The sequence below is a fragment of the Hirundo rustica genome, chromosome 1 (assembly GCF_015227805.2).
Source record: "Hirundo rustica isolate bHirRus1 chromosome 1, bHirRus1.pri.v3, whole genome shotgun sequence".
Classification (NCBI taxonomy): Eukaryota; Metazoa; Chordata; class Aves; order Passeriformes; family Hirundinidae; genus Hirundo; species Hirundo rustica.
In genome coordinates, this window is record NC_053450.1 from 136,047,131 (window position 1) to 136,075,094 (window position 27,964).

The window sequence follows — 27,964 nt, forward strand, 5'->3', positions numbered from 1 at the left end:
TAAACATAATTTTGTTTCCAATAAAGATAAATGCACAAGTTGTTCTTCAGGCAGGAACAAAAGGGTCAAATAGTCAAATGTGTCAGGAGTCTGGTTAGTCACTGCTCTCATCTGACCCTTCCCAGCAAATGCTGTGTTGCTATTTTCCTGAGCCGGAATTTGTATCTGCATCTTTGTGTCAAGTATGACCCATGATACGACATTTGTTCCATAGTTTTTTAATTTTTTGAGCACACTGGCTTTCAAAACATGTTATGGAAAATACTGGTTTGTACATGTAGCGTGAGATGTCTGGAATTAACTCATCTGCACTGAACTGAGCAAAATTGCCCCCAAAAAATGAGATTAAAATATTTAAATCTAGCATCAGTTTAAGTATCTGAATAAGTTTTAAGGACTGGTCTGTTGGGAACATTTTATTTCTTGGGAAAAAAAAATCCTTGGAAAACCAAACAGTTTCTGCAAACCATTTCATTTGATGAAAAAAGATTTTATGAAAAAATTATGACCTAATCCTAGGTAATTTCAATAATACTATTCTTGATGATTATACAGAATGCTCCTTTACTCTGTCAGAAGTTGCTTTAAGCAGTTCTTTTCCTTTCTACAGTTTTGTAACTCAATTATACTACTGATGCTGGCTTAAAGCATAGTGCATCTAACCCATGCTGATTATAAATATGGGAATATGAAATAAAGAATCTGGGAATATGAAAGAAGGAAGACTTTTGTTTAGTTCTATTTGCAACCATAGTGAAATCAAACTCCCCTTTTGAACAAGTATATGGGTCTTTTTTCACCCTTTATTTTACAGATGCTGAATTTCTACCTGCTACAACTTCATCCCTATCTAACATTATCCGTTATGGGAATAGTAGTTACTTGTTCATCCATACCAAAATGACATGGGAAGAAGCACAGAAAAACTGCAAACAAAATCAATTTGACCTTTCCAGCGTCTTAGACCCCTACAGTCATTCGTTCCTGTGGCTGAAGATATTAAAGTATGGGGTGCCTGTGTGGATTGGTCTTAACAGTAATGTGGTAAGAACATTAAGCTAATTGAACATGATGCTGCTTCTCTCGTGGACAAATCAGGAACTGAAAAGTCTTGTCATCTCTCTTTACTTTAGCTTGTTTATATCTTGGACATAAATATTTCTTTGTGCTGTCAGAAGAATCCATCCTCTTCTGTTAATCTGATTAAACTGTATATATTGTACGTGCTTTTCACAGGTTTCTGTGATATTCCACTTGTGCACTTCTAAATAAGGCTAGCATCTTTGAATATCTATTTATATATCACAAGTGTAAAAGTGATATATATGTGATATAAAATCCTCATATTTTAGAATTTACAGAAGAAAGCATCTCTTTTAATAATGATGCCCAATTTTGAGAAATATAACAAGATGATATTACTGTGACTATTTTAACATTTTTGAGGATAGTTAGCAAAATAATTAATTAGTTTACCTAGTTTAATTTTATTTGCCTCCCTCTTCTCAGTTATTTGGTATTTTTATGCTTTCTCCATATTTAAATACAGTATTTTTTCCTTTTTGACACAGACGCTTGACACCACACACTCCATTTGGCTGAACAAATGAAAAAATCCCAAATATATGAACATAACACACCAGTTCCCAAAAATCAAAAGATGCCCCTAATGTTAATCACCAGGATGAATCACTGAGTTAATCAGCTTTGGTGGGAAATGATTACCATTTAAAATGTATTTCAAGTCAAAATAATCTATGCGTCTCTAAACTTCTGGGGAAACAGCTAGTTTAAACAGCAAAAATTAGTAATCAGAATTTCACTACCACAAATAATTTTAAATGGAATTGTTATTAGTCCAAAATTAAAGGTATTGTTAAGTTCAACATTAACTCAATATCACTCTGCACTTCCTTTTGCTTTGTACTTTGAAAAGTACTTGTTGCACTGTTGTATTTCTCAATAAATAGCTGTTTGTCACAAGAATTTCAAAGTTTGAGCTATTTGCATTGGTTATTTGTTTCTAAGAAAATCCCAAATCCTTTTAGCACAAGGTACTACATAGACAGAGTTAGATTGATGGAGTTAATTCATTCCAGTTGATGGTTTTTTTCCTTAGACCAATGGGCGTTATGAATGGATTGATAACTGGAGAATGAAGTACACAAAATGGGCTGAAGGGGAGCCAAAGCAAAAAATAGGCTGTGTCTATCTTGACATTACTGGAGTCTGGAAGACAGGATTCTGCAATGAAAGTTACTTCTCTGTTTGCAAAAAGTCTGATGGTAAGCACTTGAATCTGACCATTGCAATTACAATCAATTCCTCATTAGAGATGCTGTGGTTTATTTCAAGAGCTAAATAGATGAAACCACGAGACTTAGGTTGAACTGGGCTCCTTTAAAATTAGGGCAAAGACATAGTGGGAAAGAGCTAGTGTGACTGTGAATAGCTATCACTTTATATCAATAATGTTAGATAATTTTGCAAAGCTTAGACTCACATTATTCTGCTATTGAATAAACTTGCAACATCAAAAACCTAAAAATTAAAAGGCAGTGAATGTAAGGGAGTAGCCACATGTTTGTTTTAATCTATTTTTACTTAGTTCAAGCTCCCACTGAGCCCCCTCAGCTTCCAGGAAAGTGTCCTGAATCAGAAGGTCACAGGTCTTGGATCCCTTTCCGAGGTCATTGCTACTACATTGAATCTTCCTCTTCAAGAAACTGGGCCCAGGCATCTTTAGAATGTCTTCGACTAGGTGGGTATTCTTCTTATTGAGCACATATTCCTGACTTGTTTTCCTAACTGTGGAAAGCTGAACATGTGTTATGTGGATTTGTGATTTTGAGGATGGTCTAATTGCAAGACAGTTGCTTCCAATTATTGCTTTAATTTGGGAGGTAATGGAAAACCTCTACAAATGGCCCACACTGTGTCTCATGCCAGTGGGAGCAAGAATGAGAGGAGTTCTGTGGCCTGGAGTGAAGATCATGAAAGTGGAAAACTTGTTCTTTGGCCCTGATAGGAGATAAACAGCTTAGTCCACAGCAAATATTAAAGATTGTTTTAATGGAATTTATATCTTTTGTTTTCTTGATCAATTTTCCCCCTTGATTATTGCAGTTTTAGACCACTGGAGTGAAAGTTACAGCTCTTTATTCTGGACAATATATGAGTAAACTAGGGCTGTTGTGTAGTTTAGTTCTCTCAACTTCCTTCTTTGGGAAAGGGATGAAGATTGATTATGCTGGACTTCATATGCCTGTAGCACTGTTGTTTATAGCATTGGTGGCAATATGACTAAGGTGTCTGGTCTCCCATTAGATTATGCAGAGATCTCATTCACTCTCCAGCAGAACTGGTTATAGGTTTATCTTCACTGGAAGCATATATTGACTTGTGTCAATAAAAACCTACCAGTGAAACCCATGGCAAATGTAGACACCTGGTATGGGGTGAGAAGATTCTCCCTCTCTTTTCTGATTCCTGGGTTCTCATGGAGTAGTTTCTCCACAGGACAATGAGAATGCTTTCCACTGTGAAACATCTCCAAGAGATTTTTCTTCCCCTGTCTTCCAGGTGCTTCTTTGGTCTCAGTTGAAGACCCAGCTGAAGCCCGCTTTCTGACCGACAGCCTTGAACCACTTGAAGGGAAAACGTCAACATTTTGGACAGGAATGTACAGAAATGTGGATGGTACTTTCTCTACTTTTAATGTTGGGTTGTTTTTTTTTTTGGTGAATAATTACTGCAAACACTTATGTTTGACATAAGTGTTGAAAATTTCACATTATACTTCTGTAATAAGGAAGACAAAGCAAGGCACAATAGACAACAAGCTGCTTTAATTAAATCTTAAATTTGATAATTATTGCTCTCACATTAATGCAATTAATGTTCAGTAAAATAGATATTTATATCATTATGATAGACTTTAAATTCTTGTACTGTCCAGGCAAAAAATGCCAGTATAACTGTCAGTGGCAGATTGCCAAATAGTTCAGGTGACTTGAGGTGGGTTTTTTTTGAGTTTTGGAAGATTATTTTTACAGCTGCCTACCCAAGCACTTGAATGACAAACTTCTGAGGGACAAGATAAGTTTTCAATTACATTGCTTGAATCTTAACTGGGAGTAGTGTAATTTCAACTTAACTGCATGGCTAAATTTCATAGCTTTATGTATGTATCCAGATTGTATTCAGTTGCCATGTCCTCACATGAAGGGTGTCATGAATTATAAAAAAAGAGCCCAAACAAAGGCAAAATATATAGAGTCTTATAAGAAATCAAAATACAATTTTCATGCTGAGTCTAAAAATTTGCTTGAGTACAACCTGCAGTCACAAGGAGTACATTTATTCTAAATAAATAGCACTATTAAAAGAAAGAAAGAAAAAAGGAACTGGAAGGAAGAACCAGAAAGTCTCAAGCATAACTGAGCAACAGTGATCACAAGATTTTGGAAGGAGATCTATAAAAAGGAAAATTGTCAGCGTAAAGCTTGTGGAAATGAGCAGAAACTGGAAAACAAACGGAATAAAATTGGACCTAGAAAGACTTCAGCGCTGACTTTGAAAAGAGCAACACAAAACCTTCCTACAAATTACTGAAATAAAGAGCATTCTAGTGAAGTTAAGTTAAATTTTAACTACCCTTATTTTTATAAATGGAATAAAAAATTGACACTGCACCATTCCTATGACTTGGGGAAGATTCTTCTTGGAACTGTCTTGCCTTTGCAACACCATGAGCCAGATTTGTCTGTCATTTTCCAAAAATTGATATTGTATCATTTGAATAAAAACTTAGGGGCAACAAGTTTTGTCAGAAGTAAATAATTTAGTGGTCTGTCTCCAAAAGTGGTGACAAGTAAATTTTTCACCAAGGCAATAAATATAGAGCATGTGAAGGTGTCAGTATGGAAATTAATACTATCTTTTTTTTCCTGTATACAATGTTTTTTCAATTAGGACAATGGTTGTGGCTAGACAGCACTGCAGTGAATTTTGTCAATTGGAATGCAGGAGAACCTTCTCCTCAACAAAAGGAGCACTGTGTTGAAATGTATGCAGACTCTGGGTATTGGAATAATGTCTATTGCTCATCCTACAAAGGATACATCTGTAAAAAGCCAAAAAGTAAGTGCTACATTTATGAATTAGTTTTATGAATGGATTATGCTCTCTGCATGCTGGTATTAGTTGATGGCCATTACACACAATGCATTTCAGCTGGATGTTCTGAGTTTCTATAAATGCCAAAGGATGCACATTTCCATGCCAATAAAAACGTAGAACAACTCTTAACAGAAGTAGTTCTGGACAGTAGTCAAGTCCCTTAGGAATTTCTTTTAAAAGACTGTGCTCATATCTTAACTGTACCTAGCATATACACTTGACAAGTTTGTGTGTTTTCTATCGACAGTTGTTTGAGAAATCACAATGTAAGGACCATGCCTTGCATACACAAATTGGCCTCATCTATATGCAAACATATTCCTCAGGGTGTCCCCTCTGCTCTGCCTGTGGAGTAGCTATTGTTTATTTCCCTCTGCCGGTCTCACATGCATGTGTTTTCTGAGCATGACGTAGTGTTTCTATAAATCAAGTACTATGAAGCGTGAATTATTTAACAGCTTGGGATCTTTTGTCTTTGTGTCCTCCTGTTGTGAAAAGATGAATGAATGAAAAGCAAAGCAAACAGCACAGTTTGAATATGCTCAACTGAAAGTGTCCTGAAATAACTGAGTGTGCAAACTTGATGGTAGGGACATCTAGTGCATATGTATTCCTAAAAGTCATCATAATAATTTCTTTCAGCATATATTGCAATACCAAAATCTCTTATGCTTGCTAAGAAGGTTGAAATGTGTATTTGCAATATACCCACTTCCTCTACAATACTGGAAATGAGAGAAATTCTGCTATCCTTTCTGTAAATTTGTTCTCATGCAAAATTATTCTTACTTACTCAAATGCTTGTAATGGTGACTGTATCTTTTACAGGAAATACTGCAAAATCTCAGCATATCCATCCATTCAGAGTCCGTTTATCTATATTTTGCATTGTAATTGACAAAAATTCATAGACATGGGTACCAAGTGTTAAATCACCACTGTTCCTTTTAACCATTCAATTCAACTATTTGTGCTGCTCTTGGCATTCACCTGTTTTGATGCTGAGCCACTGAAAAGAGCTGAAGCAGATGAAAGCTAGTTACTTTTTTCTAGGATTAGCTTTAGCCAGTCTAGTCTACCCATCTGAAATGCCACGGATTCAACCTAATTCCAGTGTCAATGCAAGGATTATATATTCAATCACCCTGAACTAGGACACAATCTCATCCTGTATTGTCAGAGAAATGCAGCTTTTCTTGGCATAGTTTTTCAGAACTGCTCCATGTGTAGAATTTAAACAAACCTAAATAGCTACAGACCAATAAATGGAGCATCAGAAGCATGGTTTTACTGACTTGCACTGGCTATTGCTGGTTATGTTTGCTGTTTTCTGAAGAGGCTGAAACACAAAAACATGACTGAAGTCTTCCATAGAATAGATGTTGTTTTCTGTTTCATTTATTGAGCAATTTTTTACCATATTAATTTGAGAGTTCTGTAGCAAGTCTATCCCATAAATTATCTAATTTTATTTCATAAGTGAGGAGGTGCTTAGCCAGGAGGAGAGAAGGCTCTAAAGAGATATTAGAGTGCCTAAAGGGGTCTCACAAGACAGCTGGAGAGGGACTTCTTATAAAGGCCTGTAGTGACAATCCGAGGATGGAGATTCATAACCTCCCTGGGCAGCCTGTGCCAGTGCTCAGTCACCTCACAGTGAAAAAGTATTTCCTGATATTCAGAGGGAACATCCTGTGTTGCACAGTGGTGCCCACACCCTCTCTGCTGTCACTGGGCAGCAGTATGGAAAAGATGGAAGTGAGGACAGTTAAAAATAATTTAAATTCCTGAGCTCACCTTTTTCAGGATGAAACATGACTATTGATTGAAGATTTAGTAATATGCTGATTTTATACCCACATGGTCAAATAAGGACCTTCATCTTAAATGATGGCCCATTTACCCTGCAAGCCAGATTTCATGATCCAGGTGTTAAAATTTAAATGAGCTACAAACCTTTTAGTTCAGATGTGATACATTGTGAAGTTCGTGAATGATTTCAAGTGTCTATGCACGTAAGCCATCAAAGTCTCTTGGCAAACCAAATTTATTACACTTTCTATGTTTATATAACAAGTACTTCAAGTATTTTTAATTGTATTGAGGATGATGATTGGCCAGTATTGAGGATGATGATTGGCCATGTCTATCCTCAAGATGCTGCATAGATTTTCTTGTGGTTTCACTCTGATGTCTGGATCAGTCTTCACGGAGCTTTTTGATAATAGTTCTTTTTTGCTAGTTTATGTAAATAACTACGTGTGAGACCAGAATACACTAGACCATTGTGCTATGCCTCAGGAGTATGTAATTTTGTATGAACTAAACCCAAGTGTTTTCAGTATTTAGTGGTATTACCATGTATTTATCTGAGCATGATTTTCAGTATGCTCCAAAATATAGACATAAATAATAAATAATAACACAAAAATATTTTTTTAATATTTTCAAGTTCCAGCAACTGAAATACCACCAGCATCTGAAATGCCACCAGCTGAGATACCTACAATGGGTAAGAATATTGTCATTCAAGTAGAAAAAAATCCCACATAAGATCATAAAAAAAAAAAAAAAAATCTTCTGTATTATGTTTCTTAAATTTTCTGATATACCCAAGTACTGTACCTGTTTCCTAGGATGACACTATTTCCTAATAGTACACAATATACTCTGTCTGGGTGCATCTCCAAATGCATATTTAGAAAACAAAACAAAACAAACCAACCAAACAAACAAAAAACCCAACAACAACAACAACAAACCCAACAAAAACCCTAGTAATTTGTGATATAGCATGCAATATTAGTGATTTAAAATCAAGTCCTTTTATGTTGCTACCTTTTCTTCTCATTACTTTGAAACAAATGAACCCCTTTTTCCTAAAAGATCATGAATTCTAAAGAACTTGTTTTCAGCAGTCTAATAGAGTATGTTTCACTCTCTTGATTTCTTCCTATTTGTTTTCAGCAATGACAAAAGATGAGAAGACTTCCACCCTAAACCACAGCAAAACAGGAGTTACAGTTATTGTTGGTGTCATCATCCTAGCTGGAAGTGGCCTTGGAGGATATCTCTTCTACAAAAGAAGAAAGAATTGCTTGCCAACAAATGACAGCTTTGAGAATAATTTGTATTTTAATGGTGATACAGTTCCTGGAATTAGTGACACAAAGGATCTTGTGACCAACATAGAGCAGAATGAACATGCAACACTGTAATGTAACAAAAGAAACTGTAATGTAATATGTAATATAAAATGTAATGTAATAAAATGTGCCTTGTTTTATTAAAATTATGCAATTAGAATGCAGCCAAAGGTGTTTTCTCATGTGCAATTACTGTAATAGCCTGTTTCAGTGTGTGTGTAATGTCACACACTGCAGTTACTTTATTTTGTAACCTTTATATAAGATGAAAGGTTTCAGTCTCAGGATTTGATGATCACACTGGTGAATGTGGGTCTTAAGAAAAGTCATCATGTTGACTGATTATTAAATGGCACAATAGAAATGGATAAAATAAAGTAAAACGTAGATAGATCCACTTGAGGAATGCACACAAGATTTGACATTTCTGCATCAGATTTATTTCAAACCATGCTATTGAACAGATACTCAAAGCTATTCAGTAACAATCTTCTAATTCTACCATCTTTCAAACATTCCCATGGACTTAAGCACAGGCATAGTTATTAGAGGATAAGTCTGTATTTGGGCACATTTCCCCTTTGAACCATGTAAGGAAAAAGACTTTTATGATATTTCAGTTCCCACAACTTCATACAACACAGAAAACCAAGAACGTAGTACATGTAGTTTATGTATTCTAGGATTTAATCAGGTAAAATATGGAGGCAAACCTCTGGAGTGGAAAAGTGTTGTTGATCTTAGCTGCCAGTTTTGGCTGGCCACAGGTGGATTTGTTGGTGAGAGGTGATGAAGGTCATGGCAAGACTTCCTTCTTATCAGGCAACAGTTACTGAGGAGAGGGAGAAAAATTGCCTGTGCAGGTTCTGAAGGTTCTCTGAGCAGAAGGTTTCTTCACAGATGATCACAGGTGATCCCATCTTGGTACTGCTCTCTACAGCTTCTCAATAAGTAGCATAGGTTTGTGGGATGTGTGCTGCAAGTAAAGAACAGTTAGCTTTACCAATGTAATAGTTACTACACTGATTTTATTTACTTTCTAAAATGGTTAAATCAGCTACTATTTATGGACATCTTATATTCCCCAAGGAACAGATTTTGTAGATCCTGTAAAATGTAAATCATGCATGATTCCTCACTTGCATACAAAGGTTTGCAAGGATTGATTTTGTGGTTTCAAATTTTACTCTGTGAAATAAAAAATGACCAACTTTGATTTTTAAAATAGTTTTGCATTTTATAGTCTCATCTATATAAGTCAATGTAACATGATAAAGTGGAAAAGGAGATAATACCACTGGGGAGACATTCCATCAAAACTGCAATCAAGTATTATACTAACCATATTTTCCTGAATCTGTCCCAGGATTATCTGCTTAAAGACAAAACAAAAATAAGTTGAGAGACTTAATAAAAATCTTGAATTACATACATATGTAGGTAAGATGGGAAAATTTCTCTGGGAACTCCTTTGCCCAGCACTCTTTCTCCCAGCTATATCCTTGCTCTGTTCCTCCTGCTGTTTCCCTTTCTAATGTGCAGTTGTTTAAGCATGTTTTTTCAAGGGTCAGTACCTCTAATGGTTTTATATGCCATCTGATGTGACAGAAAGCTCTTGACTGACTGATTAATGTTAGTAAGGGTCATGTTGTTTCCCTTACATGGAGGAGTGGTGCCAGGTAGACATATATGTGAAACAGGAAATGAAAGGCCAAGAGACCCTGACTGGAATCCCAGCCTCACTGTGCTGGCTGTTGAGCAAACATCAAACAGGTGCAGTCTCACCTAAAAAATCCCTGTCCTCTTCTGGGCCCTGCACAATCTTAAAATGGTATCTGTATACTCAGTCATTCTTCAGATAACCTTTATTCTTGTGCACACATGCAAAGGTATGGTTGTAAAGAAGATAAAAATAGAGGGCATGTCTCATTTGTGGTTCTTTGACATACTTACAAAGTGCCAAGGATGGAATCCAGAACTACTCTGATCTCATTCATCTATTCATTTTTCCTGAAGTCCAGCATCATCTCTGAGTTGAGGAGAATTAAAAATGCAATTCTAGTTAATAGCTGGCAGTAGATGTAGGTGCTTCTGTGAAATGCTGTATCAGTTCTGCTCTCCTGTGCAAAAAGGTACAGAAAAATAGAGAAGGTTCCAATTAAGAAGCCCTGCTCTGAAGATGGAGCTGCTTAGCCTGCTCATTTCAGAAAGAGTATGAGTGAAAAAGACTTGAAGAATTTTTAGAAGAGGAGGAAATTTAAGCTGCATGGCTTACAGTACCTCCTATTTAAAGACAATGGAATTTAAGCTAATTTTCCGTTAAAATGTTAGTATAGAAACGGTAGCCTTTACAGCTCAGGAAATCATTACAGTTCCATGTCATAAGTAGAAGATTAACCCTGATACTTTATAGAAAACTCTAACAGAAGTTTTTTAGTAGAAGGTAGAGAAACAAACAAGCTTGAATACTTTAAGTAGTATCTAATTAATATAAGATCAAATGGAAAGCTTTTACTTAGGAAAAGATAGGTAAAATATGCTTCTCTATTTGACTGGAAAAAAGAAATGTGTCTTATTGGAAATGAGTCATGTTCATATGGACACACTCTGATTTTTATATTTTATGTATTCTGATCCTTCACCGAATATTTCAACAATTTTCTGCTACTGTCTGCTATTCATATTGGGGTTGGTCAGGTGCCTTAGAACCAAGCTGTTGCTCTTCTGATCTCTTACTTTGTCTCCAAGCAGACGAGACCACTTAGGGGAGGTCTCAGTCTGTCTTTTGTGTATATACATATATATATTTACAGAGGAATTGGGTTCTTGCTTTTCTAAAATATACTTGCTGTAAAATCAAGGAAAATAATTCCTTGAAAAAAAAAATTGATAATTTGAACAATGGAATATGAATAGAAAAGCAAATAAATGTTTTAACTGATCCCTGATAGTTTATATCTATAATCCATAATACTCTGATGCTGCTTAGATTTCTTGTATTTGATCAGGTGGTTTAGAAAAATGAAAGGAAAAAAAATCATTCATTATGTAGTATGAAAATAGAAAGGTTGTTCACTTTTTTTTTTTTTTTTTTTTTTTTTTTTTTTTTTTTTTAAGGCTTGAATGTTCCTGCTGAGGTTTAGAGTATGCTTTTTTGAAAGAAATAAATGTTTATAGCTTGGAGACTGTGATTGTCCTATGTGTGGAGATTCTGGTTTAAAATCTTGTATCTAGTTATAGCAGGCTAAACAATCACAAAATTACTTTCATGTTTTAATATAAGTGTTTTTTTTAGAAATGAATGTAGGGAAGCATCCAGTTGAACCCAGGTGATCTCACTCACCCATTTCTGTGGGCACCTGAGGAATGACTTGATGGCAGTCTTCAATAGTGTGTCAGGTTTTATCTCTTCACATTGCTATTTCTTGATACCCTTGTGTCTAATTCTTGTTTCCCCTTTTCTCTGAAAAAGTTAGGACTTCAGAAGAAAGGTGGTGAATCTGCACACTGTGAGTGTAACTTCCTGCCTGGGGGCAGAGAGTGCCAAAGGAACAATGCTGATTCAACAGAAACCCCGGCAGCTTTTGTTCCTCACCACTTTTAAAATGTCAGGCTGTGCCTTGCCCCATGGCTGATCCTGGAACACATCTTCACAGTCCTCTGGTTTTCTTTCCCGCTTTGTGGGCTGTGGTGCAATCTGCTCAGACAAACACACAAACACTGAGGTAAAGCTGACTTAGTATGTTTTACTTGTTTTTAGCCTCTCTCAACAGATTATCAATACCAGTCCCTTACCAACCACTGATTTTTGTTTAGAATAGAACCAGTTTCTTTTTCTCTGTTGTAATTGTCCTTGTCCCTGGTAGATTTGGATATTCTGAGATGTTTTATTCAGCAGAACCACATGACACATTTGTCTTGCTCTGGAACGAGGAAGGAAGGAAAGTTGGAAAATTGAGGTGGCATGTTCAAGCACTCTGGTGTTGTGGAGTACCAGAATGCTTGTCTCCAGACTCAGTGCAGCCATCCTTAGACATGGATCATAACCTACTGAGTAACTGGATTCTGCTGCTCTGTGGAACAGCCGTCGTTTCTTCCACTTTCCTCAGATCTCAGTATTCTTTTCAGGCTCCCTTCTTTACACGGCTTTGCTCTAGCTGCGTCTGCTGGCCTTGAGGTCCCACCATTCTCCCTCACTGCTGTGGATTTTTTCCACTCTAAATCCATGCACACATTTTCAGACCCGGTGGGTTGTTCACTTACATCTGAGTCAGAGTAAGAGAAGCAAAATCCCACAACTTCAGGTGGCTGTCCAGGGTTTTCACTACCCATAACAGCAGCAATTTTGCTGCAGGTGCAGTATTGGGGAAGGTATCGCACACCAGCCTCTCCCGGAGGTTCAGAAAATGAAATTTTTCAAAGTCCATGTGCAAAAACTGATGTAAGACTTCCCCCGGAGTCCCTTTTCTCCTCCCTGGGCTCTAAGTTTTTTGAGCTCTTTAAACTGTCATGGAGAAAGCTTTATTAGCATAAACATCAGAATTTTGTCAGAATGCGTGTAGGATGTACACTTTATGGGGTGCAAACTTTCACAGATTGGTGGGATGAAAAATGAAGCAGTATCCCTCGTCAGTTTAGTTTTGCTAACTAGCAATAATTGAAAATCCAGTATTTTCCAGTTACAGGTTCTCTCTGTCATAGAATTGTGTGGTTTTGTTCCCGAATTTCTTCAGCTGTTGCTGTCAGTTGGGTAATTACTCCTGCATATAGTCACAAATGGAGCAGAAGAAAGAATAGGTGTCTTCTCCTGAAGAACACAGGTCTGACATTCTACAGCTTTTTTTCTTTTCTGTGGAATCTCAGGCATGGAAAATTCTGATTCTCTCTGACTCCAAGATCAATTACTTGATTTGTGTGGTGTACCAGCAGATTTTTCACAATACTGGACTGGACTCTGGCTTTTTTCATCATGTATTGGTACAGACAAATTTTACTCTTCTATTTTACTTCTTTCATTTATTTATGCAAATGAGACAGCAATCTCACCTTTTGGTAAAAACAATGATTCTGAGTTATAAGGTATGTCTTAAAAAAATCCACACTAAAATGTTGCCTGTTAGATCTTATATTCCCATGGCAAACCTTTATACAATTAGAAAACTAGCTTAGAAAGCAAAGTTTACCCATTAATGTATTATTTCAAAATTACTCATGTGACATGACACAGTTCCTTATTTGAAGCTCAGAACTTCCCTGTATCTGTTGGGTCTTAAAAAGGGTTTGTTAATCCACTTCAGTGCAGTGGGGTTTTCTTACAAGGCACTGATTTGGTCTTTAGGATCAATACGAGGTGAAAGGAAGAAAGGAGTGAAATATTTGCCATGTCTCTCTACTTGCCCCTGATTTTTCTTCTCTCCATTAGTACATCTCTTCAAATGTCTGGTAAGTCTTTGTCCTCTGCTGAGTGTGGAGGTTTTCAAGTTCTTTAAACATGTGTTCTAGTTATCTCCCTTTGTGGGCAGTGAATTTAGATCTCTAGTCACAGCATATAATTTGAAAATGTTTTGTTCATCTCTGAAGTTTGGTGGTGTCTGCATAGGCGTTTTCTCCTTAGCCCAGGTTTCAACGTGGTGTGTGAGTGAAAGGAATATGCCATAACCTTGGCAGTGCTGATTCTTGAGAAAGCTGAATGCAGGCAAAATCTTATTTCACTTTACTCCATTGGAGGCTAGAAGAGCTTGGTACAGAGCAGTGAGCTCTCAGCACGCACAGAGCTACTAGCTGATGCGTGCTTTGAGCTTCTTGGCAGCTCATACAGACCATAGCACACTGAAAACTTGTTTCCATGCTGAGAGTTTATGGAAGGACCTTAAAATCCCCCATCCATCAGATTCCACATGCTCCTACTGCTGAGAGGAAAAAAAAGACGCTGTGTCTTTTCCACTGCAAGTTCCCAGCTAGAGAACTCTGCAAGTCCAGTACTGTTGCCTGAATGGCAGCAGGGACCAGCCAATGCACCAAAGATCTAATCCACTGCAGGACAATTTTTTCTGCATGTGCTTTTAGGTGATACCAAGCCAGCTCTAACTCATCCTCTGCTAACCATCCCAAGAACCACTGCAGCTGGAGAGTTCTGTCAGGGAAAATATCTGGTCTATAGCCTTCCAGAACAACAATACCAAGGCTGTTCAGCTGCTCCCTGTCAGCTTTGGGATGGGAGGGCTTTGAAGGCCCAGTTAAGTATTCTGGCCTTGGAAAGAAACCTTGGGTAGAACTCGATGGCACTGCTGAATGGGTTGGGTAAGGTTGGCTGTCACCTAGAAGGAAGCCAAGGGACGCAAGTTGAGCTGCAAAAGGAATGAAGGTTTGGATCAGGCTTTTGTTGAAGCTGATCAAAAGAAACAAAACCCTGCTGTGCAGTGTCTCACATTTCTACTTACAAATGCAGTTATTAATAGCACTTAGGATATTGGCTTAGTTTAACTGTGCTCAAAACTGATGATACTGCAAGTTGTGGCTTCCCTCCTGAGAAATCTACAAATAAAACTCTGTCAAGAAATGACTTTTTGCACAGCTGCTAAACTTTTCCAAGATAATTAACCAAAAATGAAAAATACACCACTTTCTTGGTGAGATGAAAACCACTGTGTTGTTACGGGCCAAATATAAGAATTATTTAATTTTGAGTATATAAACTTCTAATACCTCTAATGCAAAAAAAGTCCTTTTACTTGCAGAATTAAAGCCCATTTAAATATGATTTGAAGAAATGATGAAATGAAATGTAATGTAATTAAGGTAATTTTTGATTTACATTTTGAGACCACTGTGGTTTCAGGAGGAATATAAAGAAGAGCAATTTCTCTTGAAAGAGCTGTATTTTCAGCTTTTGTGGTTTTTTTTTTTCATTTAAAAATATTTTTATAAATATCCTTCATACCAATAATTAGTCTCTCTCAATTTCTTTCTCTATGAAATATACTATTTTGGTTTTTGTTGTTGTTGTTGTTTTGGTGGGGGGTTTTTTGTCTGTTTGTTTTGGTTTGGGTTTTTTGGGGTTTTTTTGGGGTTTTTTTGGTTGGTTGGTTGGTTGGTTGGTTGGTTGGTTGGTTGGTTGGTTTTTTGGTTATGTTTTGGTTGTGGTGGACTTTTTTAAAAAATTTTTTTTTTTGGTAGCAGACTGTCATGTAGCATCTAACTGACTTTATCTCCTAAGAAACTTCTCCTCAATTGTTTTCATTATCATTTTATTTTATAGGTAGGGGAATATTTTCAATCTATAATGAAGATAACAAGCTCTGTGCCCAAGCTCAGAACTCTAGCTCAGTCATAACTGCCACTTGTGATGAGCGTGATGAGTTTCAGAAGTTCAGGTGGGTCTCTCCCACACAACTGCTGAGCATGGCACTCAAGCTGTGCCTGGGAGTGCTGGCCAAGGATGATGAAGCTGCCGTCACGTTGGAATCCTGCAACAGGACAAATGAACTCCAGTGGTGGGAATGTAGAAATGAGACACTTGCAACCCATGGCAAAGATTTATTTCTCAACTATGGCAAGGGGAAGGGGAAGAAAATCAGGCTGTCCAAAGTATCCAGCAAAGGGAGCAGGTGGAAAATCCATGGAAGTGCAGACAACATGTGTTCTCGGCGCTATGAGGGTGAGTACTGATATTCCATCTATATTTCTTGGTAACTTGACTGCCTCTGCCTGCTCGACAGGCAGCAACCATTTTCTTAAGTGACATCAGCAGAGGAGCTAATTATAAATAGGGTGTAGAAATGAAAGGTGAATACATCGGTACACTTTTCAGTAAATATAGCTGTATACATTTCTGCATAACTTGTAAAGTGCAATTCTTTCATATGATGGAATAAAATGACAAAGGCCCATGATGTAAACATGAGGAAGAATGGGAATTATGTTTGTACAACAACAGCAAAAGGAAATCTATTCCTGTTTTAAAATATGTCTGATCATTTTTTAGAGGTGATTGTTTTATATTTAGTTTTTATTATTGCTTTTATTTGGTTTGACCATTAATGATCTCTAAGAAGTGAATTCCTAGTTTAGATAGACAGAATCCACCATTAACATTGTTTACCTAGTGTTTCCCAGGCTGAGTTAAAACAAAAGTAGAAAAAGGGAAAAGAACAATGGTGCATAATGATTTAGGAAGCAATATTTTATCATCCTGGAAAAGGACCCCTAGAGAGTAAGATCTTTTCCTACAATTTTATAGTTCTTGGGCTATGTAGAGGGGGCATTCAGGATCAATCTCCTTTCTGTTGTGACACTGGTATGTTGAGAATTTAAGAGCAGAATAAATTTTTGTTGTACACTACAGCTGTTGCACGGGAATGAAATTTGTCATAGTTTTGTACAGACAGCAGCAAATTAGACTAGAGAGTGATGGAAGGGTCACTTCCCAGCGGAGTCCTTGCAAATTTAAGTATAACTTCCTCTCATGAAGACTAATAAAAACATTTTGATACCTCCTTAACAAGTTTTTTTCCAACCATGCAAGGAAAAAAATAAAGAGAATGTATACATTATCTACAGACAGAAGTATGTATGCCATGGGAGAAGCTGAGTCACAGGGACCTCTGACACAGTAATCCAGAAAGTAATGGCATGACAAAGTTAAACAGAAATTAGTTTGAGGCCCAATTAGGTGTTTGAGAGTCTCAGTTGTGAATATTTAGCCATAGTCATACCTGATAGGCACAACAGCCTTTCAGAGGTTCAGAGTAACAAAGTACTGGTGTGTGGAACCCTGCATGACTCAGCTTTGTCCATGGAAAACTGGCTATGAGTGTCACTGTGGTGAGCACCTGATGCCAGCTGACTGTCGAGAACTGATCTCTGCTTTTCTCCATAGATATCTACACACTGGGAGGAAATGCCTTTGGTGCACCCTGTGTGTTCCCTTTCAAGCACCAGGGGAAATGGTATGCTGAATGCATCCCTCGGAGGGATGATACAGACTCTCTCTGGTGTGCAACTTCTTCAGATTTTGATAAAGACCAGTTGTTTGGAAACTGCCCACTGAAAGGTAATTTATTGATAAAAATCTCAGGAAAGCTGTTAAGCAAAAGTGTCATCTGCTGTCATGGTCAAAATGTTCTTGGGATGTGGAAGCAGCATGGGCAGCGAGCTGAATTCTGGCTCTCTTAGTTCACTGGTGAGCTATGCAACAAGGACATGAGGCACCTGCTCTGCACCCTCACTGTCCCCCAGTGTCCTCAAGACTGGTACTTACAGGGACTGTTCTGAGGGTGGTGACTGGGACTGATGCATAAAGGAAAAGGAGACACCTAGGACTGGGTTTGAAGACAAAAGGAAGTGCAGTGGATGAGGAAGTTGAGATGTGTCAGGAGACTGTTGTGTATTATAGGATGCAGGAGAGAATAGGAGGGCTTTAGAGAAGGGAAGGGTGCAGGGCAGAGGCAGTGACCTTCAGCTGCCTTCAGCGCTCCAGTGCTTCCATACACAAATTCCCTGCCCCTTCATCCCCACTTCACATGTGATTGTGTGGAAATGGCAATTTCTGTTATATTGGGTGGTCTGGAAGAGCACAAGAGGGATCTGAAGGTAAGAAATGGGTGTAGAGACCAAAATTTCTCTATGGTTAAGAGAGAAATACTTGTAGAGTTAGAATGTATCAGTGAGTGGGTTAATATGGACTGAAATAGGAGAGAAGTAGATGAGTTACATGAATAAAAAGGAACATAGTCAATGTAGAAAAATTAGGTTTGTAAGGATAAATGATTCCTTATGTGATTGAAATATTTTTAATACTGAACGGACAAAGTATATTTATGTGAGGCAAAAGGTATTTAAAAATTAGCAAATCACACAGTTATATAGTTTTTGTCTGCAGCAAGATGTTATTTTCTGGGTTAGTAAACATGATTTTCTTGTCAAATTGCTGGTATCCTCTTTTATAGACACCACCCACAACAACTTTTGGAAAACAAATCCCGTGACAAAAACACACTATCAGATAAACTCAGAGTCACTTTTGACATGGCACCAAGCAAGAAAAAGCTGCCAGCAGCAGGATGCAGAATTATTAAGAATCACAGACCTTCATGAAGAAATGTATTTATTAGGTAAAGTAAAAATACCCTAAAATATATGTATAAAAAAAATACTGTGCTGTTTAAAATGTAAGTTAGATCCAAGGTTTTCACATGGATACTTATATTTATCTCATAAAAATAGGTCTTGATGACATTCTTAAAAGAGTTGTCCCTTTCTCACAAAACCCCATATTAAAATATTGGAAATAATCTAACTTATACTTAAAAAAACAAAAAACAAAAAACCAAACAAACAAACAAACAAAACCACCACCAACAACAAAAAACCCAACCCAAAACAAAACAACAACAACAAAAAAACAAAACAAAAAAACCCACTCACACTTTAAAATATTTCCAGTTTTATTGAATAACTTAAAAAATCAGAGGCATTTAATAACCTGACTGTTTGTTTTGGCAATTTAGGGCTCACTAGTGACCTGGGCATCAATGCAAAGCTCTGGATTGGTCTCTACAATGCACTTGACAGTGGCTGGAAGTGGACTGGGGGAAGTCCTTTCAGATATCTCAACTGGGCTCCAGGTAAGTGCACTTTTCTTAAATGGTGATTGACATCTGGGCCAAAATTTCCTCCTCTCCTTGCTCCTCCTCTCCCCTCCCCACCACAGTGGTCCTCCCTTGTCACACCTCTTGGGATTTATCACTCTAAGGAATAATACTCCCATGGCTTTGCAGCTGTAAAGGTCTTGCACATTCCATCCCACAAAGAGATAAAAGGTTTTACTGTTAACAGAAGGATTCTGTTGCTCTTTTTTAAAGGAAATCCCTCTGTGGAACCTGGAAAAATATGTGGGACCTTCCAAGGTAGGAACGGCAAATGGGAAAACCAGCTGTGCGATCGGAAACTGGGATACATCTGCCAAAAGAGAAACACCTCCTTGGATTCTTTCACCGTCCCCTCAGGTGTGCTGGTCAAAAGCTAAAGCTAATTTTACAGACAGTGAGAAATACTGTGAGGATGTCATATGTCAAAAGGGATCCTATTGTCTAAACAAAAGGCTTATACTTGTTGACCTGGGTCAAATACTGAGAAGACTTTAATTTTGTGGCTCATTTTAAAGATGATGTCTAAATTTTGTTCATCACTTGGAAAAGAGCTCAGGGTACCAAAGAAGGCAGGATTAGGTATTTAGCCATGTTATCCAGACCATGAAATACTGATAAATATTCTCTGCTCTGATATATACTCTAAACCTATGTCCTGCTAAAAGATGTGACCCAGGATTCATTCTTCCCTGCTCTCTATGACCCTTTTTGTTCTATTCTGAAAGAAAAAATCAGATTTTGCATCTGGAACCTTTCCCCTGTTGAATTCCCTTTTTACTTGAGGCAGACTAGGTCTTAGGTACATGAAGAAACAGGTATGTGTTGCTTAACTGGGAATTCCCAACATGCAACTAATTTCCCAGTACCTCCTTCCCCCAATATGTATGACTATACAAGATTATATAGCTCAGGGGATGACACCTGTATATCCTGTACTTTCTGGCTGTATCCAGGCAGTTCACTTGGAAAGGTTTCTAACCCTGCTAACCTTCAAACCATGTCTGGATGTTGCTTGAGGGAATGCAATTTGCCGGGGTCCAAACCATGTCCAGGGAACATCAGACAAAGCAGTTGACCACACACCAATTCTGGGCACACGTCCTCCCCTCTTCAGTTTGCTCTGTAGCTGTAGAGCATGGGATCTTTCCAAGCAATGGAATGTGGGCTGGCCATACTAAATCCATACCAAGAAAGTTTTGAACAAAGTGTGTCGCATTTCTGTGCGGCTGAAATTTCTGATATAACATTTCTGGTACAGTGCGGTTGTGTCTGGACTCTCTGATATATGATTTGGGTTGTATAGGAGCTCCAATTGGCTCCTGAGCACCTGGTGTTTCCAGAGGAAAAAATATAAAAAGCTACAAAATTCACCAAGATAGAGTCCCTGGGTAGGAAAAGAGGCCCTTTTCTGTAAAGCATGGCTGAACCCAGAGCCTCATTGAGAGGGATTTAATGTGGAGTTGTGCCCTGTGCATTTGCATGCCAAATTACTCACTATTTACTTTATCCTGTAAAATAGATCTTTTGGGAGCTCCAAGCACAAATAGGAGGGGAAAATTCATTTTAAAATCTTTTGTCATTGTAGGACATGAAAGAAAGACTAAGGAATCCAAATATTTCAGAAAGCAAAGAGTACAGAAAAGCTTTGTTGTCTAATTCTTACTACCTTTTATAAGGTGTTCCGATACAGACTTAACATGATTGGTGAATAGGAACAACACCTCTCTAATCCCATTGATGAAACTAGAGAAACAGCAAAACACCACCTGGAGAAAAATTGTTTTGAGAAAAGATAGTTGTTTTGCCAAGATTGCTTTGAGAAGGAGATTTCTCGAGAAATTTTTCCCTAGGGAAAAAATTAGCAGCTGCTAGCAGGCTAAAATCTCTTAGCCATAAATATCAGGCCCACAATATTTGTACCCTCAGACTTTGGCTTCTCTCTTCTTCCAGTATGTGTTCCAATATTTCAAATTCATATCAGCATAGGTAATTTTCTTTTTGATGCAAATAAAACACTTAATAGAAATTCTCATTAATGACATAATTTTTTTAGGTGATTCAAAGCATTTTAAATGCCCCAGGGAATGGGTGCCCTATGCAGGTCATTGCTACAGAATTTATAGAACACCAAAAACATGGAAAGGAGCGCAGTCTTCCTGTAGAAAAGAAGATGGAGACCTGGCAAGCATTCATAATATTGAAGAGTACAGTTTTGCAGTGTCACAGCTTGGGTACAGTGAGTATTCCTGAAGATCACTTTTTATTTATTTATTTATTTATTTATTTATTTATTTATTTATTTATTTATTTATTTATTTAAAAACCATGGTGTTTTGGTTTTTTTGGGTTTTTTTTAGTTCTTAAGTCAAAAGTGGGTGTGAGATGTAATTATTCCATTAAAATATACATCCATACCTACAATTAACTTTTTGTTTGCAGAACCTGATGATGAGCTCTGGATTGGTCTAAATGACTTCAGGGTTCAAATGTACTTTGAATGGAGTGATGGCACACCTGTGACTTACACCAAATGGCTCCCTGGAGAACCAGCCCACACTTGGAATAAGGCAGACTGCATCCTTATGAAGGGACAGGTAAAAATCCCTTCCCCACTCTCATACTTTCTTCTGTCCTTTTGCCTCCTAAAATGAAAACATTCAAGATTTAAAAAAAAAAAAAAAAAAAAAAAAAAAAAAAATTGATTTAAAAAATATTACAAATATTTATGATCTTGGCTTAATTTGAGGTATCTTAGTTTGGAGGGATACTGAGACCAGATCTAGGAAGATGTGTGATGCACCAGAAGCAGTGCACTGCATGGAGACTTGGTCTTCTCTCAGAAAATTCCCATCTGAAATTGGTTGAAATCACTCATTGTCCGCATGGAATATGACTGATCATAGAGGAATAGAATCTTGGAGCATGGACTTTCTCACGTTTTCTCTAAAATTACTAAAATATATAGGAGGCACAAATCCGGATTTTATTTTGTTTTCTACTCATTATAAAAAAAAGTGTAATGTTGTGGAAAAAGACTTAAGACATTTTTTTCATGTTTTATGTTTGGTTTATCCATCATTTCCTTGCCATAGTCATCTGGTTATATGAAGATAATAGATGCTGTGCTGGTGAGAATAGAGAGGAACCTAATGTTTCTTTTCTGCTCTCATCAGACCCTGAATCTTTGATAGATACAGCCCTCATTCTCACACCCCTGAGGAAATGTGGCCCTCGCTGTAAATATTTGGGAGTTTTGGAGAAAAAACCAAGGCAAGGAAGGGACTGAAACAGTTTCAGCCATAGGAAGACAAAAGGGTTCCTTCTGAGGATGGATATTCTTATTGGGTCTAAATTGTCTCTAGCTTTCACTTCTCTTTATGGTTTCTTCTTACAATACTTAGGATGGATCCTGGGCTGACAGTGCTTGTGAAAGGAAATTTGGTTACATATGTAAAAGGAAACCCTTGGCTGAAGAACCAGGGGAAGCTGAAGTTACTTACCCAGGCTGCCAGAAAGTAAGTGTAGAACAAAAGCAGTGAAAGGTGATTGTGTATTGCTTTCACTCCCATGATAATACCTCCGACAGAAGTAAATTATTTTGACTGTTCTTGGTAGAGCCCAGAAAACTGTTAATTTCATAAGTATTGATACTTCTTAGACTGATAGGGAAACATTTGCTTTATTTAACTGAAATGTAGATTGACTTCTTTTGTTTTATTCCCTTACAAGAGTACTTCACTCAGCTCTCTCCTACTGCATAACTGGTGACTGCATCCATAAAAGCCACTCTACAGAGCAATCTTTTCAGGGTGTAGCACACGTGTCAAGGGCTGCACACCTCCTCAGTTCTATCAATCTGCCACTGGAATTGGGAATATCTGAGCTGACTGTTTTGCAGATTGTAAACCCTTGCAACAGCTACTTATGCAATGAGAAGGCAGAGCAAGTTTTGCACAGAGCTGCAAAATGGTTGTGACTGCAGCTGCCAGCCCCAAAGCGTAACCACGGCTCACTCCTTGCATAGACCCCTGGTGTGTCCTATATCAAGGGACAAGACACAGAGCTACGGTCAAAAAAGCTGTGTTTGATTATCCTCTTGGTTCCTTTCATGGCCTTTGAGATTAGTTTTTGACTTGGGGAGTGGTATTAGTGTGGCTTTTGGAAGTGCACAAAGCCATGCAATCTGACAACCTCTGCACACCTCTGCTTCTACACTGACAGGGCTGGATGAAGCATGGCTTTTACTGTTACTCCTTGGTGCAGTTGCCAACAACATTTCCAGAAGCAAAAAAAGTTTGTGAAGAAAACAAAGGTTATCTGGCTACTGTAAGAGACAGGTATGGAAACATAATTCTTGTCCTCTAATGTGCGTAACCAGGATGGAGGTACTAAACAGAAATTTGTTCTTATTTAACAGTTATTCATAATGTCTATCTTGTGTGACACCTCTCTTTCCCAGGAAAATTTAAGGTAGAGCTGATGAAGTATTGCATAACACATCAGAGGCTTTTAGGTCATCAGTACAAACATTTAGGATGTTGCTACTACAGGCTTACACTGTTGTTGCCTCTGGTAATTATAAAACTGGGTCACCTGCACAACAATCCCAGATTGACAGATTGTTTTAAAACTTTTTGCACTAAAAATAAACAGGTAAACATGGAACTATTTATTTCTCTTGGATTTTCAGCCTTTTTTTTTTTTTTTTTTTCCTTTTCTTTTCTTTTCTTTTTTCTTTTTTCCTTTCTTTGCAACAGTCAGATCTGGAAGAATTTTAGAATAAAAGTAGATTTTTTTTTTCCCCCCACAGTAACAAGATTTAAAGATCTAGACCTTATCACGACGCTCAGTAAAACACTGTAACTCTTATTTATATACAATGAGAAATATATACATATTAACTTTTGTTTGGCTTGTGTTCATTGCACAGTATAAAAGGTGAATAGAATAATCCTAAATTCTAGACATAATTTACATTAGCAAAATATAAGGGAAAAGTTATTTTGTATGATAATTAGAACTATAGAAGTAAGATAATTACCCTTGCTAAATTTTATACGTATTGAAGAATCGCCTTAACTTTACCAGATTTGCTACCATGAACTGTTTGAAGAAATGAACAAATTCTGATAAAATGTGATACAACAGTTTGGTGCTTGCTCTTCACAGATATGAACAAGCTTTTCTGACCTCCATAACTGGATTCAAACCAGAAAAATACTTCTGGATTGGTCTTTCAGATGTGGAAGAACAGGGGACATTCAGGTGGGCCAGTGGTGATCCTGTCACCTTCACTCACTGGAATGTGGGAATGCCTGGTAAGTGCCATGGGAGCCACTGAGTTTGTGCTCTCAGGAATGACAAAATGAGGGTTTGAAAGCTAAAAAGTGGTTTATAAACTCTTCTGGCATAAAGCAGCAGAAAGGATAATGCTACTTTCGATTTGTCCTAAAGGGATAGATCAGGGATTGTGGTAACTCCGTCTAGAAGAACACTTGGGACTGCATGTGTCGGTTGATATCATTAGTTTTTTGTTGTTTGATGGGTATTTTTAAGTAACTCCTAGCATAATGTAAAGGGAACTTACATCAAAAAAATCTTTAAATGATTTAATAGGAATGCATATGATCTATTGTGAGCTACTGATATCCAAACACAGCGGGAAGAGGTTACTCTTAAATAAGCAGCAGATATTTTGAGACGATGTAGTCATCAATAAGATTTAACAACTTTATGTTTTATGAAGGAGGGGAGTCAGGCTGTGTGGCCATGGCAACAGGAAGTTCAGCTGGATTATGGGATATTTTGGACTGCGAAGAAACAAACACGTTTCTCTGCAAGCAGCTGGTGGAAGGAGTCACCCCTCCTCCTCCTCCTCCAACAACATCCCCTCTCCTGTTTTGCCCAGAGGGATGGCAGTCCACTTCTCAGAGCAGCTTCTGCTTCAAGGTAGATGTTTCATTTCTGAATGCAAATATTTGCCATTTAAATAAGAATATGTTTTGTTCATGCATGGAAGGTGGATTTTACCCTGCCTACTTGAGAGACAGTCTGTGGTAACATGCCTCCAGCCATCTCCAAGTGGTATGGCTGGGAGATGTTGGAAAAAGCTGTTTGTGTAAGGAAGTGAAGTTTGGAGCCATAGGAACTCTGAGGTGATAGAAAAAGCAATAATAAAATTCAATAGATAACCACAGGCTGAATGGTTGAACAATTAAATAGTCAGTAATAGAATGTGACCGAAAGATCAGAAGAACAATAGAAGCCCATTTTTGTGTTTCTAAATATCTGTCATACCCAACATAGTACTTAATTGCCCACTTTCTATAGATTTTCCAGGGAGGAAGGGAAAAAATGCAAACATGGTTTGAAGCAAGAGATTTTTGCAGAACCATTGGAGGAGACCTTGCCTGTATCCACAGTGAAGAAGAACAAAACCTGATCGCTAGACTGTAAGTATCTGCAAATTCCATCATTTAAATATAGTAACCCCAAACCATTAAAAACTGCCTGTCTGAAAGACATAAAGGATTTCTGGTGATCAATTTCCACTTTACAAAGATGGTGTAAAAAGTTTCAGAAAAAAATGGGTAAAATGAGGTAAGCAAAAGTTTTCTTGACACATCTTGGGGAACGTGGTGCCCTGCACTAAAGTTGCCTGAACATTAACAAAATTGAGAGAAGTATCACCGAAATTGGTTTTAACTGAAGTGAATTAAAAAATCTTTTTACCTTATTTGTAGCTGATCAGTAGAAAAAATACTCTTGATTAAAAGAATATTTTAGCTCATTTCCTACCTTATGTAAGGGGGAAAATTAGAAGACTAAGAAAAGCCTGACCTATTGATGTGCTTGTATAAATGTTTAAATCAAGTCCATGAGTGCAGGCAGGTCTGAATTTGAATGCCTAAGCTACTTAGTGGAACCAAGTCCTTTAAATATATTTTCATTTAACTCAGTTTTTGTGGACTTACAGCATTTGTGATCTTCCCCATAAAGTTCTGTTTCACTGCTTTTTGGCACATGTAGTGCCAGGCTATTTTCCCCACATGACAATTGAATGATTACTTCATAAGATTGTCTCAAATTATACTTGAAGTATCAAGTGTGCTGACAATAACGTAATGCTATACATTCTCCTTCCCTGTTTCATGCTGTGTCTGATTCTCTCTATTTGTAATCATTCAGAGAGAGAGATTATATTCACTATTCCTTCTGGATGGGTTTAAGTGCCTTGGACTCTGATGCTGGATTTACATGGAGTGATGGCTCACCAGTGAGTAAATAATTTGTTATTCCAGATTTTTGACTCTTTTTTTTTTATGTCTCTCTTGGCAGACAGCTCTCATAACTCCTATATAAAGTGCAAGTGAACTTCAGTCCTTAGTACCTGATTCCTCTGTAGGAATCAGTCTTAAATCTTCTGATAATTCATAATTATAGATAAAACTACAACATTTACAGTAGTGAAAGGTGGTGGAGTCTAGTTCCTGATTTAAGCAAGTCTGATTGGGCTAAAATCTATATTCCCACTTGTCATTTGCTGCAAGAAATAATTTTGTACAACTACACCAGCTCAGCTTTACTGCCCCCATTGTCTTAAATAGATCAAGATCTGCCAGGCCCAAGGCCATACGGCAGCACCAATGGATTGTCTTGGGTTGGAACATCTGAGCAGGGTAAACAACCCAGAAATCAGAGAACATATTTCTTTTTAGAGCTTGACAGGAGAACTTCAGCTCTCCTGGTAACAAAGGGGGCAAGAACTTCCTGGTTTACTAGCATGGTTTATAAATACACAGATGAATTATTATTCTATTCTAGTGTTACGTTCTTCTCCTCAAAAGGTCTGGCATTAAAGAACAAGATGGACCATGAAATCAAATTAAGTACATTCTTCTTTAACCGAGTGATACAAGACAATTGTTTCCTTTTAAAAAGGAAAATAGTAACAAATTGTGTTTCCACTACAGGTAAATTTTGAAAAATGGTCACATGGAGAACCAAATAATTATGATGGGAATGAAAAATGTGGCGTGTTTACTGGCTATCTCAATATGAACTGGAATGATTTATTTTGTGATCACATGCTGGACTTTGTTTGCCAAATTAAAAAAGGTAAGATGGTTTTCTGCCTTTAGTGACTTTTAGAGGGAGAGAAGAATATCCTTCCCAGGTCAGATCACACTATCTGCATGTATTAGAGACAGCTGTGCTTTTAATCACAATAAAAGACTTCATGCTATAATTTCAGTAAAGGCAGTTGAAAACTATTAATTAATCCATGAAATAGGCAGGTTTGGAAAGTACATGCAGTATGTTGGGGAAGAGAAACACAACAGCCTAAAATTGGGCATTGTTTCTGTAAGCTTAATTTATGATGAGTTCTAACATGCTGTTTGCTGAATGTAGCACTTGTTTTTTAGATACTTTGAGAAATTCTGTGACAAAAATAAGCATATACTGAATAACCCTTAAGATTATTACTTGGAATTAAAATGCTACCTACTGTGTAAATATAATTGAGAGAGAGCTGAGAAACATAATATACTCAAATATTGATTTATATTGCAGGAACCTCACTGAAACCAGAGCCTAATTCCACATTCAGTAAGTCTCATGCTTCCAATGGAAAAAAAAATTAATTAATAAGTAATGAAGTTAATTTCTATTATGGGCTAATTAATACTTTAATTTGCAGATTATGAATATGTTGTTGGTGAAGATAACTGGATAACATATAAACATAAGGAATACTACTTCAGCAAAGAAGCGATGTCTATGGAAAGAGCCAGAGGCTTTTGCAAGAAAAATGGTGGTGATCTTGTTGTCATTGAGAGTGAAACTGAAAAAAAATTTCTTTGGAAATATGTAAGAAATATTTTTGCTTGAAAAATGCATTTTGTTGTGGACTGAGGCACATTTTTTCAGTTGGTTTGTGAAATATTAAAAAGTGCTCCCCATCATAAAAAGAAGAAAAAAAAAAAATCA

At 37.3% G+C, this 27,964-nt stretch overlaps 2 protein-coding genes across 3 annotated transcripts in view; both read left to right on the forward strand.

Annotated features, from left to right (window-relative positions):
* Positions 1-9,500, forward strand: part of LOC120750511 (macrophage mannose receptor 1-like) — a 53,739-nt gene extending 44,239 nt beyond the window's left edge. Inside the window, exons 24-30 of one of the 2 annotated variants that reach the window (XM_040059321.2) lie at positions 815-1,044; positions 2,120-2,285; positions 2,609-2,761; positions 3,583-3,699; positions 4,975-5,142; positions 7,631-7,690; positions 8,146-9,500. In XM_040059321.2, coding sequence (XP_039915255.1) covers positions 815-1,044; positions 2,120-2,285; positions 2,609-2,761; positions 3,583-3,699; positions 4,975-5,142; positions 7,631-7,690; positions 8,146-8,396 — 1,145 coding nt within the window. In that variant the 3' untranslated portion in view covers positions 8,397-9,500. The remainder of the gene's footprint in view (positions 1-814; positions 1,045-2,119; positions 2,286-2,608; positions 2,762-3,582; positions 3,700-4,974; positions 5,143-7,630; positions 7,691-8,145) is intronic. The other variant, XM_058420377.1, reaches the window with a different exon arrangement.
* Positions 9,501-13,622: 4,122 nt separating this feature from the next.
* The window catches only part of LOC120750521 (macrophage mannose receptor 1-like), a 32,664-nt gene continuing 18,322 nt past the window's right edge, over positions 13,623-27,964 (forward strand). The window contains exons 1-17 of the mRNA XM_040059331.2: positions 13,623-13,766; positions 15,583-15,981; positions 17,203-17,376; positions 18,272-18,436; positions 18,833-18,949; positions 19,187-19,330; positions 21,027-21,209; positions 21,413-21,567; positions 22,375-22,488; positions 23,195-23,310; positions 24,143-24,291; positions 24,720-24,922; positions 25,304-25,425; positions 26,162-26,249; positions 26,947-27,091; positions 27,548-27,583; positions 27,675-27,844. Coding sequence (XP_039915265.1) covers positions 13,706-13,766; positions 15,583-15,981; positions 17,203-17,376; positions 18,272-18,436; positions 18,833-18,949; positions 19,187-19,330; positions 21,027-21,209; positions 21,413-21,567; positions 22,375-22,488; positions 23,195-23,310; positions 24,143-24,291; positions 24,720-24,922; positions 25,304-25,425; positions 26,162-26,249; positions 26,947-27,091; positions 27,548-27,583; positions 27,675-27,844 — 2,541 coding nt within the window. The 5' untranslated portion in view covers positions 13,623-13,705. The remainder of the gene's footprint in view (positions 13,767-15,582; positions 15,982-17,202; positions 17,377-18,271; positions 18,437-18,832; positions 18,950-19,186; positions 19,331-21,026; positions 21,210-21,412; positions 21,568-22,374; positions 22,489-23,194; positions 23,311-24,142; positions 24,292-24,719; positions 24,923-25,303; positions 25,426-26,161; positions 26,250-26,946; positions 27,092-27,547; positions 27,584-27,674; positions 27,845-27,964) is intronic.